The sequence below is a fragment of the Haliotis cracherodii genome, unplaced genomic scaffold (assembly GCF_022045235.1).
Source record: "Haliotis cracherodii isolate W230 unplaced genomic scaffold, xgHalCrac1.p SCAF_10, whole genome shotgun sequence".
Taxonomy (NCBI): domain Eukaryota; kingdom Metazoa; phylum Mollusca; class Gastropoda; order Lepetellida; family Haliotidae; genus Haliotis; species Haliotis cracherodii.
Window position 1 is genome coordinate 49,013,029 of NW_027266265.1, and position 21,557 is coordinate 49,034,585.

Here is a 21,557-nt window from a genome sequence, read left to right on the forward strand (position 1 = left end):
ATTTGACAATAAATAAAGAAGATATTGGTGAGTTGTGATTGACATTTACTGACACAAAGATCATGGTAACACGGGTACTGTTTTTTACCTTAAACACAGCCTCAAAAAAGTATGGAACTGCAGGATTAAGTTAACGAGTTATGCTTGATGGTTCATGTAAAAATGTTCCTTAAAGTCTCTACTTGACATGACACGTGAAACAGATCAGTAGCGGGTATAACCGCCACGTGCCCGGATGAAGCATTCCACCCTACGTCTCATGCCTCCAGTCAGACGTTGGATCTGTTGATGGGTCAACAACAACCACTCCTGATGCAATGCTGCTTCCAATTGGTATAAATCTTGTACAGGAGGATCTCGTGCCTGTATGCGCCGCCCCAGAATATCCCAAACATGTTCAAGTGGGTTCAAATCTGGGCTCTTTGCTGGCCAGGGTAGAGTCGTTATTGCATTGGCCCTCATGTAATCCACGACTGCATGCGAATGATGAGGCCTGGCATTGTCCTCCATGTACTGAGGTCGAGTAGCAAGAGGGTGGTTGTTCAAATGAGGAACGACGACTGGCCTCAAAACGTCACAGATGTACTGAACCCCTGCTAAGTGACCACCACCCTTATGATGACCAAATCCAACTGGCAATCATGAGACATGCACCCCCAAACCATTACCGAGCCCCCGCCTTATGCAACAGTCGGTTTTATGTTCCTGGGGGTGTAGGCCGTGTTCTGGTGCCCCCACACTCTCGTTCTTCCATCAGTCTGACCAACGGATCCGTCTCCAAGTTCTCAGATTCCAGTTCTGTCGCGCAATACACCATGCTAAACGAGCAGCTTATTGGTGATCTCTCAACAAGGGACGCTTTATGGCTCGTCTAGCCCTCAGTCCTGCTGCTTTCAGCCGGTTCCTGGCGGTTCTGGTGCTGAAACGAAGATTGGTCAACCACAGCTGTTTCAGACGAGTACTTGTTAAAAAGGGTTCTCGAATGAGACGAAGAATGTCCCTGTCTTCGCGATGTGTCGCCACGGGAGGTCAACCGGATCTGGGACGGTCTTGTACATCACCGGTCTGAACATGTTTCTCGACTAAACGGCTTACGACAGTGTGATGATACCCCATATTCCGACTAATGGCATTACAAGACATTCCTGCGTTATACATGCCGATAATTTGCCATCTTGTGGCGTTTGATAATTGCCTTCGTGCCATGGTCACAATGTCATGGAATAAATGTTTAAAACCGAGCTTAAGTAAACAATTTTAACGTTTAGATATACTGCTTTTAGAGAGACTCGAGGGTAGAATGCTACACGGGCATACCATGCATGGCGCGTGAGCTTTCGTCACGCATGACTAATTACATCATCTAGAGAAAACAATTCTTCCCGTTATTATATATTTCATGACTGTTACAAATATTGGGACCAAACAATAATTAAATATATTAGGTTATGCTTACAATTTTTCTTTGTGTATATGTGACTGCTTGGTTATTGCTCTTGGTTGTCATTTTCAGGAAGTATTTCACAAGGTTACTGTTGTTTATAGGGCATATCTGAAAACTCAACTTGAAGAGCTGATATTGGAGTTGTTGCTTAATCCCTATGCATATTCTCAAAGCTGAATACGGTTAGTCTGACAAAGAGGACATTAAGACGCAGACGTAAACACCTGTAAACAACTGGCAAGTCTAAATACGATTAGGGGCTTGCAGAGCAATAAAATAGTTGATTTATCATCACCCTACTTAGTTTTTGAAATACGCTTTATTAGATTGATGATCTTGTTACACGTGTTATGCAAATGTGTTATTTGGCGTGACGATGTTAATCTTTGATAAAGAGGAACACTAAGAACTTTAGACACAGACACCATTTCCAATTCATGGTGTCCGAGAGTTAGATCGAATTCGTGAGGGAGTTTTCATCACGTGATCACCATGCCACAGATTGTGATTTGTAATATCTTAAACACTTTATTTTGAACACCAGGTACTGACTTTACTTAAGGAGTTTTGGATAAATTCCAAGAAAAACTCAAAATTACCAACCCGAAACAACGAGTTACCAGTTGCCAATACAACTTCCAAGATGTCCACCACAGGCTTGCGAGGGCGTGACATACCTCCTCCTATAAAATGTAATAACATGTGCATGTTGTAAACAGGACGCCTGTGTGGAACTAAACAGGCGTTTCCCTGCAGTGCATGAGTAAGTAGCTCATGAAAACCTATGTCAAAAGAACATATTCCTAAAACAAATGTGAGGAAATAAAAGGCTATATGCTATATTTCCGACGCAGATTTCCTTCATGCTCTGTAACATACAAAAAACTGCATATTGCTTGACGCTCTTGCAACTGACTGGATTGACACATGGAGTTTTTTCGCATGGGACTGCATGGTGACCAGGGCGGAGAGCACGTGCATGCAACTACCAATCTCCGCATGCAACTACCAATCCCCTGAACCGACGTGTGTGGGGAAAAAACACTCAGCAATAACAACTGTATATCATTCTGAAAGGACGCAAATATCGCCTGATATTCAGTCTGTTGCCCCAGTCGTAAAAAAGTGGAAAACTTAATTATATGGTACCAGGACAGAATGCTTTGAAAATGAAAGCTATTCATTTACTGTGATTATAAACCATGATAAACTGTATTATACGTGACATATGTTTGCCTTGAATCCAGTGATGGTGTTGTACTTTGTGAATACTTACGTTTTCTACGGTGAGACAATTAAAGTGTGTGACAGAAAAAAATGTCATGAAAGTTACATGTACAATTACTTTTTGGAGTGAGTGAGTATGGTTTTACGCCACTTTTAGCAATATTCCAGCAATATCACGGCGGGGGACGCCAGGAATGGGCTTCACACATTGTACCCATGTCGGGAATCGAACCCGGGTCTTCGGCGTGACGAGCGAACGCTTTAACCACTAGGCTACCCGACCGCCCTACTTTTTGGAATTCTCCACATTTCCACAACAAACTGTCGGAGTAATGTGTTGACGAGTGTACATATGGATTTCCCACGGCAGCTGTGGGATATAGCACTTTCCATAGCGGTAGCTCATGTTCTTTATCACCTGAGAGAAAAATGGAGCTGAATAGCACTATTTGATAAATGGGTTGAGTAAAGTATGACTGAAATATTTAGTTAACATTGTTAAAAATACAGGGCAAACTTTAGTTCCTAAACAATGCGAGACAATTTACAATCTATGGAATTAGCCAAGCTGTAACTTGTCTGGTATTACCTCTTAAGTACCCAATTAGCATGCATCAATATTTTATTCAAACAATGGGTTTTCTAGTGACGCAATGTGAAGCTATTGTTTGATAAGCATATGTCTAAGTTTGCGGACACAGTTCTATGGCTGGAATGTACAACCCAACCAAAACATTATTGTCATCAACTGCCAATTAGGGACAGAAGGCTTTACTCAGTGCTAAGTGCGCTGTGGCAATGGGAGATGTCATGCTGGTCGCGCTAATTTCCTAGAAATGACTTGGTTGAGTTCAAGCAGTGCAAAATTACAACAGGTTGCAATGAAATTATAACATTTTGAGGGTTATTTGACAAAATCATTTTAAAATTCTATATGTTTTGAACCGTTATTTAATATTTTAATATTGAACTTCAGTATTATTTGTTACAGTACACTAGTGAATACTTTTCGGACCATTGTACCCCTTTGTAATTTCTGGTTCCAAGAGAGCTCCGAAACTTGCCGCCAGGAGATAAACATACTGTGTTTGGATATTTGAAAACATTAGGTTTGTCTCCTAATTAAGAACAGCTTGCGATTACTTTTGAATCTATAGAGAAAAGTAAGGTGAAAGATTATTGTACTTATATAGCAACGTGTTTGTGTGCGTGTGTGTCTGTGTGTGCGTGCGTGCGAGTGTGTGTCTGTGCGTGTGTGCTTGTACTCGTCCGGACGAATGTCGATTTTATAGCGCTAGCCCTCTGAGACACCATGCCTCAGGTGTAACATGAGTGCCACACTCAGACACAGAATAATGACTCCGAACCGATCAGGCCTTGTTATAGCCCCTGAATGCCGAGCGACAGGCAGAGTAACACCAAGAACCTTTTAAAAGATCTTGGTATGATCAGATCAGTCTATCCGTCTTCATATCAACAGTCAATATATCAGAAAGAAACTCGCTAATTTGTATAATATATGCATGTATGCACACACAATCTTTACATCAATGGTGCTTAAATAATGTTTACGTAAAACGAAATATAACGTATTTTTTATTGGTGTGATTACCACTGAGTAAGTTATATGTAGAGACTCATATAAAAAACAAAACTTATTATTGACATGTGAGTTATAACAATATGGTTATAATGATATTAGGATTATGACAATAACACTAATCTTCAGCTGATCAAGAAACGTGCAGTCTTCATCTGTGGTTGCTGGTGTCATTAATGAGAGTCTACAGTTACGGGTAGGGTACAGTGACACACAGTCTTCATCTGTGGTTGCTGGTGACATCAGTGAGAGTCTACGGTTACAGATCGGGGTAAAGTGACACACAGTCGTCATCTGTGGTTGCTGGTGACATCAGTGAGAGTCTACAGTTACAGGTCTGGGTACAGTGACACACAGTCTTCATCTGTGGTTGCTGGTGACATCAATGAGAGTCTACAGTTACAGATCGGGTAAAGTGACACACAGTCGTCATCTGTGGTTGCTGGTGATTTAGTGAGAGTCTACAGTTACAGATCGGGGTCAAGTGACACACAGTCGTCATCTGTGGTTGCTGGTGACATCAATGCGAGTCTACAGTTACAGATCGGGGTAAAGTGACACACAGTTTTCATTGGTGGTTGCTGGTGACATCAGTGAGAGTCTACAGTTACAGATCGGAGTAAAGTGACACACAGTCGTCATCTGTGGTTGCTGGTGACATCAGTGAGAGTCTACAGTTACAGATCGGGGTAAAGACACACACAATCTTCATCTGTGACTGCTGGTGACATCAATGAGAGTCTACAGTTACAGATCGGAGTAAAGTGACACACAGTCGTCATCTGTGGTTGCTGGTGACATCAGTGAGAGTCTACAGTTACAGATCACAGCATAATGACGTACAGACTCCAACTGTGGTTGACGGGGGCATCAGTGTGAACGGTGGACGTGAGTAGTTGACACTGGGATGACTGTGGTCTGTAGTTCAAACCCATACATCCATCCGAATGCTTGCAGACATGTGCACAGTCAGGTAGTGTGGTTTCCATGGACACAATGCTGCCTCCCTGGCTGCTCTGCTTTCCAACTAGACGTTGCAAGGTCATTCCTGTAAATGAGATGATCACCTTGATTTAATTGGCTCCATTATATAAATATATATATATATATATATATATATGATAACTTCAAATACTCAAAAGCAAAGACAATTGGATCATGTAACCTTATTTTAAGAGTGATTTCATAGACTAGATTGATTTACGGGTTGATCAATCTACTGTACAAAAAGACACTACTTGTCAAGTGAATGAGTGGGTGAGTGAGTGAGTGAATGAGTATGGTTTTACGCCTCTTTTAGCAAAATTCCAGAGAATCGAACCCGGGTCTTCGGCGTGAGGAGCGAGCGCTTTAACAACTAAGCTACCCGACCGGCCCTACTTGTCGGTCAAGACAAAATTGATGTCACATTATGCGTAATAGGATCAAATAGCCTTTTCCATGAATCTTCACTCACTCACTTACTTTTGAAGAGGATAACATACGTGATCTGTCAACTACCATGACTTCCACTTCACACAAGGTGAGAATGTCAAACTCATGCGTCGATGGCTTGCTCACTGTTACGTAACGTCCCCATGTGAGATAATAACAAGTCACGGTAATATTGGCGCCATCGGGAACAGCTCCAGGATACTCTCCGCAAACAGTGGGTGTGGCACTCGTCTCCTCCATCACTGTAACAGTGAGGTCATGTAGACGGTCACCTGTAACACAGATACTTGATAAAATAGACAGGATATACACACATACCTATCTTTAATATAAAGTAGACGGTTTCCTGTAACAAAGATGCATGATACATGATACATGAATACAATATGTAAAGGAAGTTCTCCACATACAGTTGTGTGTGACGCCACTCGTGAAAAGAAATATGATATTTCGCTCGACACATGGTATTGTGTTTGTTGAATTACATTTTAGTACCTGACACGGTTTGTAAGAGAAGCCTCATGAGGTGAGTTGTGAAATAGGGTTTTATGTCGTGTTCAAGATTATTGCACTTAGCGCGCGTGTGTGTGTGTGTGTATGTCTGTATGTGTGGCTGCTTGAACTCATCCGGACTAATGCCGATTTTATACCATGCCTCAGTTAAACATGAATTCCCACTAACACAGTATGCTAACTCCGAGCAGACCAGTCCTTCTTTTAGCCCCTCAATTCCCAGTACCAGGCAGGGTAACAACAAGTACCATCTTATAACGTCTTTTGGTATGACGCGGCCGGGAATAAAAAAACCGGACCTTCTGCACTCCGGACAGACGCTCTACCACAAGACCACGGAGGCAGCCATACCCTGCATAATACCGTTATACCCAACTACATTGAATAAACAGTGTGAATGCCTTGCATGACTAACCTGTGTAATATCCCGTGTAAGTTATCATATTTGAAACTTATAATAACGCCAGCCATAAAATGTTAAGTAGTATTCTGGATGTCAATTATGGTATGGTATGGCTTGGTGGTTATATACGAAACAAAAAAAGTCATCATGAATATTTTGGTGACTTTTTTGTTAAGTGAGGATTGAGCACACAATTTTATAAAATATTCATGATCCAAACTTATTTCTTCAGTATATGTACTCAAAGGCAAAAGTAACTATGATCATATTCTCCGTTATCATGTATACTACAAACTCGCTTTTAAGTTTTAAGTGTATCGAAGTGTCGAAGTTAGACAACACAGACTTACGAATAATTTTCTTGTGTTCTTTGCACAAGATATGGTGGAATGTATGGTTATGGTTTTTCCCAGTTGTGTACGCAACAGATGTGTAGATGTGTACACAACGGGAAAGTTTATTGATGGTCACACACTTTATTTTTACCTCAATACGCATTGAACAGTATCAAGCTGCTTGGTCTATCATGCCAACAGTGATGGTGCGGTGCAATAGGTTTGTGTTGAAAGAGTTCGCTCGTCAAGTCAAAAGTACTGTGTTTGAATCCCCATATGGGTACAACAAGGGGAGACCATTTCTGGTGTCCCCTTGAATAATGCTAAAAGCAGAATTAATCAATAATCACTCACACACTAGTGGAGAAAACACAGTGTAGTTAATTTAACCGTATAAATAAAAGCGTCAAACCCTTTCAATATTCATAAGATTAAGAATGCCTAAAAAGTCCGGCTATATCAAAAGCATGATTCGCTATCAAATAGTGATAATACCAGGTGTTCGCGAATAGGTGAGCTTATCCTGCCCCATCGGTGGCATTCGTCACGAACACTTGCAAAGGCAAGTCAATTGTTCAACTCGAAACGGTAACACGATAACCTATGGTACAAGTCAGAATATGGACTTGCAATTGAAACCATTTTGGCCACTGATGCCTCAAATTTGAAATGTCCTCCACATGTCTACCATAAAACTAACCTCGATCATTGTTATAAATTTTAATAATTTTAAGTTCGCAATAAGTTTATGTGATCGCAGTTACTTTTGTCATTGGAAATATTTGACTTTGCTTGTTAAAACGGGATTATAGCTTCGTGACAAAATGAAACAAAGTTAAATTACCAACATGATTTCTGTTTGTGATTCCAACAGAGGTCACATGATACATTCGGCCAAGGTCTACCCTCCACCATGGTTCCCGATCAAAGTGCCGAGTAGATGCGCATGAGTTGCCGAAGACGGGGTCATAGTTACCGTCTACGGCCTTATCTGCTGTCGACGCATTGTTGTACAGAGAACTCTGACTGGCTGGTTTATAGAGGGCCACATTGAAAGTTGAACAGGACACCACTGAAAACACATTAGCAATAGATAACGACATGAAATAGTACCTGTCATAAACTTTGGCATTTATAACCTTATTTCGAATTTATTTCCAAATTGAGACGATGAACATAAAAAACCTCCTCAATAAAAAAATCTACTTGCAATCTCATTAAAATCAGACCTTAGTTCTCGCTACCGCTAAACAAAGATCTGAAGACATCCCATTAGGGGTCACGTCAGAACGACCTTTCGTCCGACCAATGAGTGCGTCCCTTACCAGATTATGAATAGTGACAGTCAAAATGTGATTTCTAATCATGCAATCTCGAAAACTTCAACATGTGGTATTCCGAACGGGTTACGGGTTTAACGACTGATTCCTTACAATCTAGTCTATATATTAGCCATTCCAGCATGTTTTTAGTTCAGGTTTCAAATTTGTAATCGAGAATTTGTTTCGAAGCGTAGTCGCCAATTTGAAATTAGTGCTGTAAAGCACGAGAAAGCTGCCTTCTGATTGGTCATTCTATTGGTCGGTCAAAGTTCGCGCAAGGTCGGTCTGACGTGACCCGTAATTGGATGTCCTCAGATCTTTGTTTAGCGGAAGCGAGAACTAAGATTTGATTTAATGCGATTGATCTACTATTTTTTTAAATTTCAAATTATATCATTAAAAGCTTTGCCTCAATGCGATAACTATCATCTATAGCTAACAATTCTGATTTCTTTAAAACCCTGATTTTCTGTTCACTTGGATATTCAACACATGTCACGGTATTACAGATACTGATTTCACAGTAATTGTGTGTAAAGCAACGAGGCTATTATGAACACTGGCAATGTTAGAACTGAAATTTGTGTTTACAAACGTAGACTGCTCAGCAAATTAAATTCAGATGCCAGACAAGCCCCCAGTTTCTGTTACGTGTTGATTCCAAAACTGAAACGCGACGGTTAACCCAGAAATAGGCTCGTGCAGAACTGAATCCAGAAACAAGGTTGGAAGTTGGCAGTAAGTCGGTGTTTACCGATAGATGTCACGTTCGCACTTGCAAGCAGGTAACATGGAAGTCTTAAAATGCCTGAAATTGTCACTATATCATCTCGCTCTTATAGGCACAACCACCCTTCTAGAAACTGTCACCTCACGAAACATATCGAACGATGTAGTCTGTCCCGGTGTATATTTACAAACAACTAAGGGAGGTAACTAGCAGCCGATGTTGCCACTAAATACATCTAGTCACATTGTCAGGCGCTTCATTTGCTGCCACTGACCATCAGTACCACAAATAATTTGACAGCATCTACTGCCAGATAACAACTGTTGTTAACTGCGCTACTTAATGACATGAAGTAGCAACTGTCATGAACTGTGGCATTAATGACATGTAGCATTAACTATCATAAACAAGATATTAAGTGTTATAATTGCCAAATGACTGTGGGCTTCATATAGTAACATATGTTACTCCATACCAATGATTGTTTCTTCGCAAATGGTTTAATCAGGACCATTTCCCTGTATAACAAACAACTTACCTGTGACAGCGGTGATGGCTAGACATATCAATACAAACTGAGTTGCCATCATTGCCACAGGTTGACGTCTTCTACACATGCGGTGTCTCCTACACTATGACTTCACATACATCCCCTGGTGATCTACAATGTATGTGACGTACAACATTACATCCTGATCTAGTTTCATAATCTGTGTGAGATCAAGACAGTGAGCCCCTGTTGACGCATCATTGAACTCTACTAACAGATCATAAATATAAATTGATGTCAATATGATAGAACCTGAGCCACACAACGCATCTGTTTTTATGTGTTTTGCGTTGTCATTATCACTCGGGCGTTTAAGCATGAATATTGTACACAACCAATTACTTTTATCTTTTAATTGAGGGAAACGGCTCTTCTTTACACTACAGTACTTTACATAACCTGTAGGCACAGTTATCTTATCGCGACACTGTACCGTGTCAATGCCTAGAGTGACGGCACAACATTGTGGCTATGCCTAGATGTCAGAGGCTCCTCATGACATCACAACATTGTGGCTATGCCTAGATGTCAGAGGCTCTGCATAACATCACAACATTGTGGCATTGCCTTGATGTCAGTAGCTCCTCGTGACGTCACAACATTGTGTCATCGCCCAGATTGTCAGAGGCTCCTCATGACGTCACAATATTGTTGTACTGCCTAGATGGTCAGAGGCTCCTCATGGCGTTACATTAGTATGGCACTGCCTAGATGGCCAGAGACTCTTCATGACGTCACAACATTGTAGCACTGCCTAGATGGTCAGAGGCTCCTTATGACGTCACATTATTGTGGCACTGCCTAGATGTCAGAGGTTCCTCATGACGTCACAACATTGTTGTACCCATGGTATTAATGATATGTGGCATAAACTCTCATAAAGAGTTGTATGATGTGTGTGGTATAATCAGGCATAAACTGTGGTGACAATAGATGTAGTGTATACTGTCATAAAGTGTGGTATTGATGACGTGTGATATTATAAGGGTAACTCTTTTTTCAGGCCATTATCATTTGCAGAAGCCTGAGGTTTTCCATTAACTGAAAAGACCGAGGGCCTCTGCAAATGATAATGCTCTGAAAAATAGCGTTACCGTTATTATAGCTAAAATGCATGGATAGTATTTGTTATCAAATAAAAATAAACAATATCGGTTTTGAAACATTTAGTGCTATCAACAGGAATTTTACTGACTAATCTGTACAAAAATGGAAACGTCATCGAAAAAAACAGATGGCGTCACTATTGTACTATGACGTCACCTAACAACGGGCGTGATAATGGCCCGTCGTCAGGCAATATGAGGGCATTATCAGCTTAAAGTGGCCCGCTCATTTTTGATAACATGCGGGCGTTTTAATGATAGTTCTATCCATTTTAGGTATCATAACTAATATTGACTGTGGTATTGATGACATGTAGAATAACTGTCATAAACAGTGAGCTTAAAGATATTCAATTACTAATACAACGATGTAATATTTAAGCAAACATTGAAATATTGTAATATCATAGATACGATGATGACACATTGTCAATGTTGGATTGCTCTGTTGCAAGTTCATTTCGGGTCAGTTTTGTCGTTGGAGTGCTGCCACCGTTTTGGTCTGGGTTGCCGTTGTCTGAGCCGGCTGTCGACGCAATGGAGGGGAATACTTAATGATAGGCTTGCTATTATTTCGCCAAGTTGGTCGTACTTACACATAATACTTGATGCCTAATTAGAAACATGATCATTAAAATCAATTACAACTAGACTTCATGACAAGCAGCTATTCAATATTGCATGGTTTAAAGATTCGCTCTGCTGGATACAAACTACATCCCACAACTTTATTTGTAGAAGGTAGAGACTCTTTTGACGAGGTGAGTTTGGGTTTTATGCCGCTTTACATATAGTCCTTTACACATATTCCAGCGTTATTATTGATGAAACGCTCTGGAAAGATTCCAAATTGACTTCTTTTTCTAAAATGATAACATTTGTGCTGTTAGCTGCTTACCAGACATTCCGTTTTACACTGCTAGCGTGAGTGAGTGAGTGAGTGAGTGAGTGAGTGAGTGAGTTGGGTTTAACGTCGCTTTTAACAGTATTCCAGTTATATCGCTGCGTACACTGCCAGAATTCCGACCAGGGATATTGACTTTACCGTATATGGTCTGTAGGTAGGTATTCAGCTTCAGCATCCGCATCATCGTATGATGATTTGTGTGAGGCATAGGAAACATTGTGATATCGTATGATGATTTGTGTGAGGCATAGGAAACATTGTGATATCGTATGATGATTTGTGTGAGGCATAGGAAATATTGTGATATCGTATGATGATTTGTGTGAGGCATAGGAAATATTGTGATATCGTATGATGATTTGTGTGAGGCATAGGAAATATTGTGATATCGTATGATGATTTGTGTGAGGCATAGGAAATATTGTGATATCGTATGATGATTTGTGTGAGGCATAGGAAATATAGTGATATCGTATGATGATTTGTGTGAGGCATAGGAAATATTGTGATATCGTATGATGATTTGTGTGAGGCATAGGAAATATTGTGATATCGTATGATGATTTGTGTGAGGCATAGGAAATATTGTGATATCGTATGATGATTTGTGTGAGGCATAGGAAATATTGTGATATCGTATGATGATTTGTGTGAGGCATAGGAAATATTGTGATATCGTATGATGATTTGTGTGAGGTGTAGTATATTTTGTGATATCGTATGATGATTTGTGTGAGGTGTAGTTTATATTGTGATTTCGTATGAGGATTTGTGTGAGCTATAGTATATATTCTGATATCGTATGATGATTTGTGTGAGGTATCGCATATATTGTCATCGGGGTAAAGTGACACACAGTCGTCATCTGTGGCTGCTGGTGACATCAATGAGAGTCTACAGTTACAGATCGGGTAAAGTGACACACAGTCGTCATCTGTGGTTGCTGGTGACATCAGTGAGAGTCTACAGTTACAGATCACAGCATAATGACGTACAGACTCCAACTGTGGTTGACGGGGGCATCAGTGTGAACGGCGGACGTGAGTAGTTGACACTGGGATGACTGTGGTCTGTAGGTCACACCCATACATCCATCCGAATGCTTGCAGACATGTGCACAGTCAGGTAGTGTGGTTTCCATGGACACAATGCTGCCTCCCTGGCTGCTCTGCTTTCCAACTAGACGTTGCAAGGTCATTCCTGTAAATGAGATGATCACCTTGATTTAATTGGCTCCATTATATATATATATATATATATATATATATATATATATATATATATATATATATGATAACTTCAAATACTCAAAAGCAAAGACAATTGGATCATGTAACCTTATTTTAAGAGTGATTTCATAGACTAGATTGATTTACGGGTTGATCAATCTACTGTACAAAAAGACACTACTTGTCAAGTGAATGAGTGGGTGAGTGAGTGAGTGAGTGAGTGAGTGAGTGAATGAGTATGGTTTTACGCCTCTTTTAGCAATATTCCAGAGAATCGAACCCGGGTCTTCGGCGTGAGGAGCGAGCGCTTTAACAACTAAGCTACCCGACCGGCCCTACTTGTCGGTCAAGACAAAATAGATGTCACATTATGCGATAGGATCAAATAGCCTTTTCCTTGAATCCTCACTCACTCACTTACTTTTGAAGAGGATAACATACGTGATCTGTCAACTACCATGACTTCCACTTCACACAAGGTGAGAATGTCAAACTCATGCGTCGATGGCTTGCTCACTGTTACGTAACGTCCCCATGTGAGATTATAACAAGTCACGGTAATATTGGCGCCATCGGGAACAGCTCCAGGGTACTCTCCGCAAACAGTGGGTGTGGCACTCGTCTCCTCCATCACTGTAACAGTGAGGTCATGTAGACGGTCACCTGTAACACAGATACTTGATAAAATAGACAGGATATACACACATACCTATCTTTAATGTAAAGTAGACGGTTTCCTGTAACAAAGATGCATGATAAATGATACATGAATACAATATGTAAAGGAAGTTCTCCACATACAGTTGAGTGTGACGCCACTCGTGAAAAGAAATATGATATTTCACTCGACACATGGAATTGTGTTTGTTGAATTACATTTTAGTACCTGTCACGGTTTGTAAGAGAAGCCTCATGAGGTGAGTTGTGAAATAGGGTTTTATGTCGTGTTCAAGATTATTGCACTTAGCGCGCGTGTGTGTCTGTGAATGTCTGTATGTGTGGCTGCTTGAACTCATCCGGACTAATGCCGATTTTATACCATGCCTCAGTTAAACATGAATTCCCACTTAGACACAGTATGCTAACTCCGAGCAGACCAGTCCTTCTTTTCGCCCCTCAATTCCCAGTACCAGGCAGGGTAACAACAAGTACCATCTTATAACGTCTTTTGGTATGACGCGGCCGGGAATAAAAAACCGGACCTTCTGCTTTCCGGACAGACGCTCTACCACAAGACCACGGAGGCAGCCATACCCTGTATGATACCGTTATACCCAACTATATTGAATAAACCGTGTGAATGCCTTGCATGACTAACCTGTGTAATATCCCGTGTAAGTTATCATGTTTGAAATTTATAATAACGCCAGCCATAAAATGTTAAGTAGTATTCTGGATGTCAATTATGGTATGGTATGGCTTGGTGGTTATATACGAAACAAAAAAAGTCATCATGAATATTTTGGTGACACTTTTGTTAAGTGAGGATTGAGCACTACTCAAAAATCACTCACACACTAGCGGAGAGAACACAGTGTAGTTAATTTAACCGTATAAATAAAAGCGTCAAACCCTTTCAATATTCATAAGATTAAGAATGCCTACAAAGTCCGGCTATATCAAAAGCATGATTCGCTATCAAATAGTGATAATACCAGGTGTTCGCGAATAGGTGAGCTTATCCTGCCCCATCGGTGGCATTCGTCACGAACACTTGCAAAGGCAAGTCAATTGTTCAACTCGAAACGGTAACACGATAACCTATGGTACAAGTCAGAATATGGACTTGGAAGGGACACCATTTTGGCCACTGATGCCTCAAATTTGGAAATGTCCTCCACATGTCTACCATAAAACTAACCTCGATCATTGTTATAATTATTAATAATTTTAAGTTCGCAATAAGTTTATATGATCGCAGTTACTTTGTCAATGGAAATACTTGACTTCGCTTGTTAAAACGGGATTATAGCTTCGTGCCAAATGATACAAAGTTAAATTACCAACATAATTTCTGTTTGTGATTCCAACAGAGGTCACATGATACATTCGGCCAAGGTCTACCCTCCACCATGGCTCCCGATCATAGTGCCGAGTAGATGCGCATGAGTTGCCGAAGACGGGGTCATAGTTACCGTCTACGGCCTTATCTGCTGTCGACGCATTGTTGAACAGAGAACTCTGACTGGCTGGTTTATAGAGGGCCACATTGAAAGTTGAACAGGACACCACTGAAAACACATTAGCAATAAATAACGACATGAAATAGTACCTGTCATAAACTTTGGTATTAACCTTTAGCCTGCTGAATTATTTTCACACTGGATTAATATTAGCATAAGGCTCTATAAAGAGGGTTGGTGATTTCAAACAGTCGGTGCCTCATTAAACAAGGGCCAATTGAAGAAATATTTTGCACATTTATTCCTCATAGAAAGCTACACAGTACTATATAAAAATATCCCGATGTTTTCAATCACACCAAGGTTAAGACCAAAGCGAACACAAAATTTGTAAATTTTCTTGAACTTACCTGAATTGCGTTATTGAAGGTGGTTTGCATTTCATGCTAGGAACCTTTTAATATCGTAACACTTGTGCAAATTGATTTCAATAATCATATCTCCGACATCTTAATTTTAATGATTTAACATTCGGGTTTTTTTTATCGGCAAATAACAGCGCGATGGTAAATTATGAACCATTTCAGTAAATTTATTATCTAAAGGTTAAACAGAAAAATATCTTAATTTTCGAGGTCATCATAAAGGTTGCAGAAATACGAACATTCGGGTTAAACTGACGTGTCATGTTATTAAATTTGCAGGAAACAATTAATGACTTATGAATATTCACTTATCCTAATTTCAAGCGTTTTGGTTGAATATTTACGATATACAAAAATAAACAACCCGTGTCATGATGTTAGCAGACGTTCTAAAATCAAACATGGCGCGCTTCGCCGGACCTCTGAATAACTCTTTCCTATTTCAATATCAACAAAGTTTACATTGCCTTTATAAAGATGCCTTGGCGAAAGTTGACGATCTTCTCAATCGAAGAATGTTTTATTCCTCATATTCCGATTAATATGACGAGAGAAAATCGAAAATAAAGATCGTGAATTCTAACAGCACAATATCAATAAGTGCAAAGGTCACCGGATGTGATGTCACAGACAGGGGGTAGTCTGCTGATAATCTTTCGTAACAAAACAATAAAGGTAAATTTTGAAATAGTTCGCCTATCACATACAGCAAAAACATAAGTCGATACACAGTATCAGTAATCACCACTAACATGAAATAAAAATGTGACTTTGACGATATAATTCGCGTATTAGTTGATCCGTTTGACCGTGCATGCTCCCGTGACCCGGAAACGATAGACGATAAATCAACATGCCACATGCAAGTTTCTTGGTATCTTTTATTTGAACTTCTGTTGATATTTAAGAATCATCATTCAATGTTACGGTGAATATGAATGTGACATGATTCATATTTCAGCGATGTACATGCTAATAAGTTTCACTACAACAAGTGTATCCCACGTAATACGTCTATGGATATGTCTATGTCTGCAACAGGTGCGCGAAAATGGGCTTCACAAAACGTGTTTCAAAATAACATCCCCGCGTTGCTGAATAAGATATGGTTATATATAAGCAATAAAATGATACGTACATATTTTCGGTGTTAGTTCCACATTACATTTGGGATAGTTTTCCTTTCGGGAATACATTCATAGATTCTAGCATGATTTTAGAACAGTTTCACGAAGAATTTTTAAATTTATTCCAAAAATATGAAGACCACCATGATTGCGTATTGATTATAGATTTGTAATTGTTTAATTATTTACATCTGTTTACAGGTTTTAAAATTTTAAGTTTTATTTAGTAGTTATTTTTTCCACAATGATTGTGTGTGTGGACAGTAAATATTGGTATTTACATCAGTACAGTGTAACTGATCAAACTTCAATTATTATCTTTAGTTTAAACATATTTTTTCAACAATTATTATCATTCACTCTGAAAATCAAGTGGGTGAATAAGTAGCTCTCTGATGTCATCATTTTTTAATTTTAGTATACCATGAATAATGAATAAATCTGATCCTTAACACATACATACTAAACTCATATTGACATTAATCTCGTGCATTAAGCGGTTTGTTTCCAAATAAAACAATTCTGAAATATAATTTAATAGGAATATGATACATTAATTACAGTAACAGTACATGACATTATTGTTTGTTTAATCACAAGAACAATGGTGGCACATAAGCTGGTAAGTTAGCCATATGTTTCTAAGAAAATGCTATCTCAGTCTTCTGGTTGGAATGAAAAGAAACGTGCCTGTGTACGTGTTTACCCTTGCCAGGTGTATTTTTTCCAGTCAGCCAATCCATTACTTTTGTTCACCTTATGTGGTCTATTTTATACATACAGGTACTGCTTCCAACCTGTTTTTCCTTTGTATGCAATCACAGTATCACAACTTCCTCAGCTGGTGTGTATAAAAGTTCCCCTGTCATCGTGATTTTTTTTTTATTAAGGTAAGTCATATTTTCATTCAAAAACATATCTGTCTTTCCTTGAATACTCTTTGTCTAAGTGCCAGAAATGTCAGTGTCATAAAAACAATTTAAAAAAAGACTTTCATAAGGACTTTATTTAGGTAGACCTACGTCAAACCATGTAACAAGTTAGGTAGAATTATAACTTTAAAAGCCCTCATTTCTGAGGTGTCCATATTTTTCACAATTGTATATCTTTTTAGGACAAAACGTGATCCGTGTAGATCTTGCCTGTTTTGTTATGTAAAACAAATTCTTGTCTTAAAATGAGAAAAAGAATCATTCAGACGAATTTTTTTATCCCATTGATTCACGAAAACCAGTTGAAATGTACAGTGGTGACTTTTGTTGTTAGTTTTCAACAACATCTTTTATACTTTCAATTGTTCTTTTTGTAATGTTAGACCAATAACAATATTATGTTGATATTATTATGGCATATCAATACGTTATATCGCTCTCCGTTGCGTTCGTTTTCAGAAAATATTTTAAAATTAAAATCATCGAGCGTGAAATCCATTACGGTTTCGGATTTAGACTTACACATTTGATGGCGACAATCACAAAGAAATATAAAAAACAAATAGGAGTGAAGACTGCTCTCCAGATCAATAAATAGTAAAAAGTTGACGAAAGATAGTAAATTATGTATTTTCGGAATTTCTTTATGAAAGCTTACCAACTTTTGCAGTATAACACGGCAGTATAACAAGCAACTTACCTGTGACAGCGGTGATGGCTAGACATATCAATACAAACTGAGCTGCCATCATTGCCACAGGTTGACGTCTTCTACACATGCGGTGTTTCCTACACTATGACTTCACATACATCCCCTGGTGATCTATGCGAGGTACAACATTACATCCTGATCTAGTATCATAATATGTGTGAGATCTAGACAGCGAGCAGTGGGAGCACCTTGAAAGCTTGTACTCTGTGCCCCTGTTGACGCATCATTGATTTCTACTTACAGATCATGAATTTCAATTTATGTCAGTATGATACAACTTAAGCGAAGTAACGATTTAGACATGCTCAAGAAGCATCTGTTTTTATGTGCTTAGCGTTGTTATTAACACTCAAGCATGAATATTGTACACAAACGATCACTTTTATCTTTCGATCGAGGGAAATAGCTCTACTTAACAGTACAGTGCTATAACCCCCTGTTTCAACTGCTCCCAAGGTTACAGCAAATTCTATTTCACATCAAACAGTTATATCATGGGTGACAGATCCACAGGTCACACTTGATGAGATGCACAATACACAGACCAGTACATCAGCCTCTCAAACAGAGAAGATCTCTAGATCCCCAGTTGAGCCTCCATGAGTAGCTCCTAAATTTGATTCAGTGGAATAACAGAGGCCTCAGGAATTTTTTTAATGAGATTCAATTGTTGGTACAAGATTTTAAACCGGCTACACTTCGTCTCCAAGACACATATCTTAAAAATACCAGTATATTCGATTTAAGGCAATACAACTGTCATCATTCCTTTTTTCCCGCCAAGGGATAAGGCATCTGGAGGATCTTCTGTGAGTCAGGGTGTCATTTATAGCCCTGTTCCTCTTGATACAAATCTTCAAGTTGTTGCTGTTCGTTTAACTTTCCATATAGTAGTTACTCTGTGCTCATTGTACATTCCTCCGTCCACTACACTTCGTCAATTTGATCTTCAAAATCTATATGATCACCTCCCTAAACCATGTATAATCATGGGTGACCTGAATGGGCACAACGCTCTATGGGAAGTGTAAACACAAATAAGAAAGGGAAGGTACTTGAGGAATTGTATGTATGTATTTACAATAGTACTTCAGCCACCCATTTACATCCTGCCACTGGAACGTATTCAACACTTGATTTATCTCTCACAGATTCAAACCTATTTAACGACTTTGAATGGTCGGCTCATGATGACCTCTGTGAAAGGGATCAGTTTCCCACCATTCTTAAAGCCATCAACATGACTGGTGATCCATCTTCATCTCGATGGAATTTTACTGAGGCAAATTGGTCATTGTATGAAGCATCATGTACTACAAACATAACATCAGAACAATTCAAGTATTCCAGTCAGCTCAATGAAAAAGCTGATCAGACAATTTCTAAGTCCTCTGCAAATACACGTATTCGTAAACCATGGTTTTCTAACGCCTGCAAACAGGTACGGAAATGTAGGAAGAAAGCAGAAAAATATTTCCGTCGACATCCTACAGTTAATAATTTAGATCATGTAAAAATTACCAAAGCATGGCGTGCTTTTAAACAAAGTAAGCGTCAATCTAGGAGGAACTATGTCTCCAAAATAAGTTCCCGCAAGGAACAAAAAAGGGTGGTGATCAGTTATTAACTGATATTTCAGACATTGCCAATAAACTTGGTGAAACTTTGGCAAAACATTTGTCATCGTCTAATTATGTCCCCTATTTTATGAAATATCAGAAACAACAGGAGAAGAAAAAGGTTAATTTTAATTCTGATAATGGGGAAGACGACAATGAAGTATTTTCATTACATGAGCTACATACTGCCCTTTGGCAAGCTCATGATACAGCGGCGGGTGCTGGTGATATTCACTGTCAGCTTCTTAAGCATTTGCCTCAACCATGTCTCGAAACCCTTTTTGATATTTTTGACCAAATGTTGACCTCAGGGAATTTTCCTCCTTCGTAGCATCATGCCATTGTAGTCCCTATACCAAAACCTGGTGAGGATAATACAGACCCACCTATTTACCGCCCTATACATTGACTCAGCTGTGTCTGTAAAACCACGGAACGTATGGTAAATAATTGATTAGTTTGGTATTTGAAAACCAATAATCTAATTAAAAATATTTAAAGTGGTTTCCACAAAAATCGAAGTACTATCGACTATTTAGTACGTTTTTAATCCTATGTTAAAGATGTTATTGTAAGCAAACAACATGTAGTGTCAGTCTTTTTCGATCTTGAGAAAGCCTATGATACAACTTGGAAGCGTGGCATTCTTAAGTATTCACATGTTTGCCTCATTTTATATCACAGTTTTTAACAGACAGGCAATTTCAAGTCCGGTCGGGTTCAACCCTGTCTAACCATTGTAATCAGGATCAGGGTGTCCCACAAGGCAGTATTTTGTCTGTCACGTTATTTAGTATCAAGATTAACAGTCTCTGTCTGAGTTTTGAATGATTCAGTTGATGGATCGTTATTTGTGGAGGATTTTGACATTTCTTGTCGCGGAAAAATCATGCACACTATTGAGAGACAACTGCCATTGTGTCTCAATAAAATCCACAATTAGTCACTTGTTAACGGCTTTAAATTTTCTAAAACTAAAACTAATTGTATACACTTCTGCAGAAAATATAGACTGCAGAAAGACCCAGAAGTATTTCTAACTGACACACCTATCAAAGTTGTTCGGGAGTCCTAAGTTCTTGGGGCTTATTTCCGACCACATATAAAATATCTCAAGGCAAAGTGCCTGAAAGCAATAGACTTGCTGAAAGTCAAATCAAACTCTCAGTTGGGCGGGGATCAGTCAACCCTCCTCCATTTGTACAGATCTTTGAATTGCACAAAATTGGCCTACTGTTCCATCATTTATGGTGGAGCCTGTAAAAGTAACTTACCGAAACCAGATTCAATTCATCATGAGGGCTTGATACTTTGTCTTGGAGCTTTCAGGACCTCTCCTGATGATAGTCTGTATGTGGCAGCTGATAAACTCTATTTCAGAACTTTACAATAATCTTGCTACTTGCCAATAATACGACATCGCCCTTTGTTGGTTGCCTAGTCATGTTAGTATTGCTGGCAACTCACGAGCTGATGCTGCAGCTAAAGCAGCTTTGGATAATTCAGTGTTTCATCTTTCCATTCCCTACAATGATTTCAATATTTTAGCAAGGAATATATTCGTAGTTTGATGCAGAAAAGATGGGACACCAAAGAAGGTACAAATAAACTTCATGAATTTAAACCCAAACTAGGTAACACCTACCTAGGTTGCCAGTCCAGACATGACGAAGTTGTTCTGCGACGATGTTGCATTGTCCGAAGTGGCTACACCCATGAATATTTGTTGAAAGGTGAGGATCATCCGTTTTGTCTCCCTTGTGATGAGAGAGTTTTTCTCTCAAGACTTTTCTCTCACAAGGGATACCTATTATCATTC

General features: G+C 39.2%; 2 protein-coding genes across 2 annotated transcripts; both read right to left on the reverse strand.

The window, feature by feature from the left end:
* Window positions 1–4,477: 4,477 nt before the first annotated feature.
* LOC139451802 (fucolectin-1-like) lies at window positions 4,478–9,625 on the reverse strand. The gene is made up of 4 exons (XM_071233107.1): window positions 9,547–9,625; window positions 7,801–8,028; window positions 5,756–5,977; window positions 4,478–5,319 (listed from the first exon to the last, which is right to left on the reverse strand). Exons 1-4 carry the CDS (start codon window positions 9,623–9,625, stop codon window positions 5,096–5,098), a joined length of 753 nt encoding a protein of 250 aa, XP_071089208.1. The 3' UTR covers window positions 4,478–5,095.
* A 2,469-nt stretch (window positions 9,626–12,094) lies between these two features.
* Window positions 12,095–18,243, reverse strand: LOC139451812 (fucolectin-1-like). Its single transcript, XM_071233117.1, has 4 exons — window positions 18,108–18,243; window positions 14,804–15,031; window positions 13,242–13,463; window positions 12,095–12,771 (listed from the first exon to the last, which is right to left on the reverse strand). Exons 1-4 carry the CDS (start codon window positions 18,184–18,186, stop codon window positions 12,548–12,550), a joined length of 753 nt encoding a protein of 250 aa, XP_071089218.1. The 5' UTR covers window positions 18,187–18,243; the 3' UTR covers window positions 12,095–12,547.
* Window positions 18,244–21,557: the final 3,314 nt, after the last annotated feature.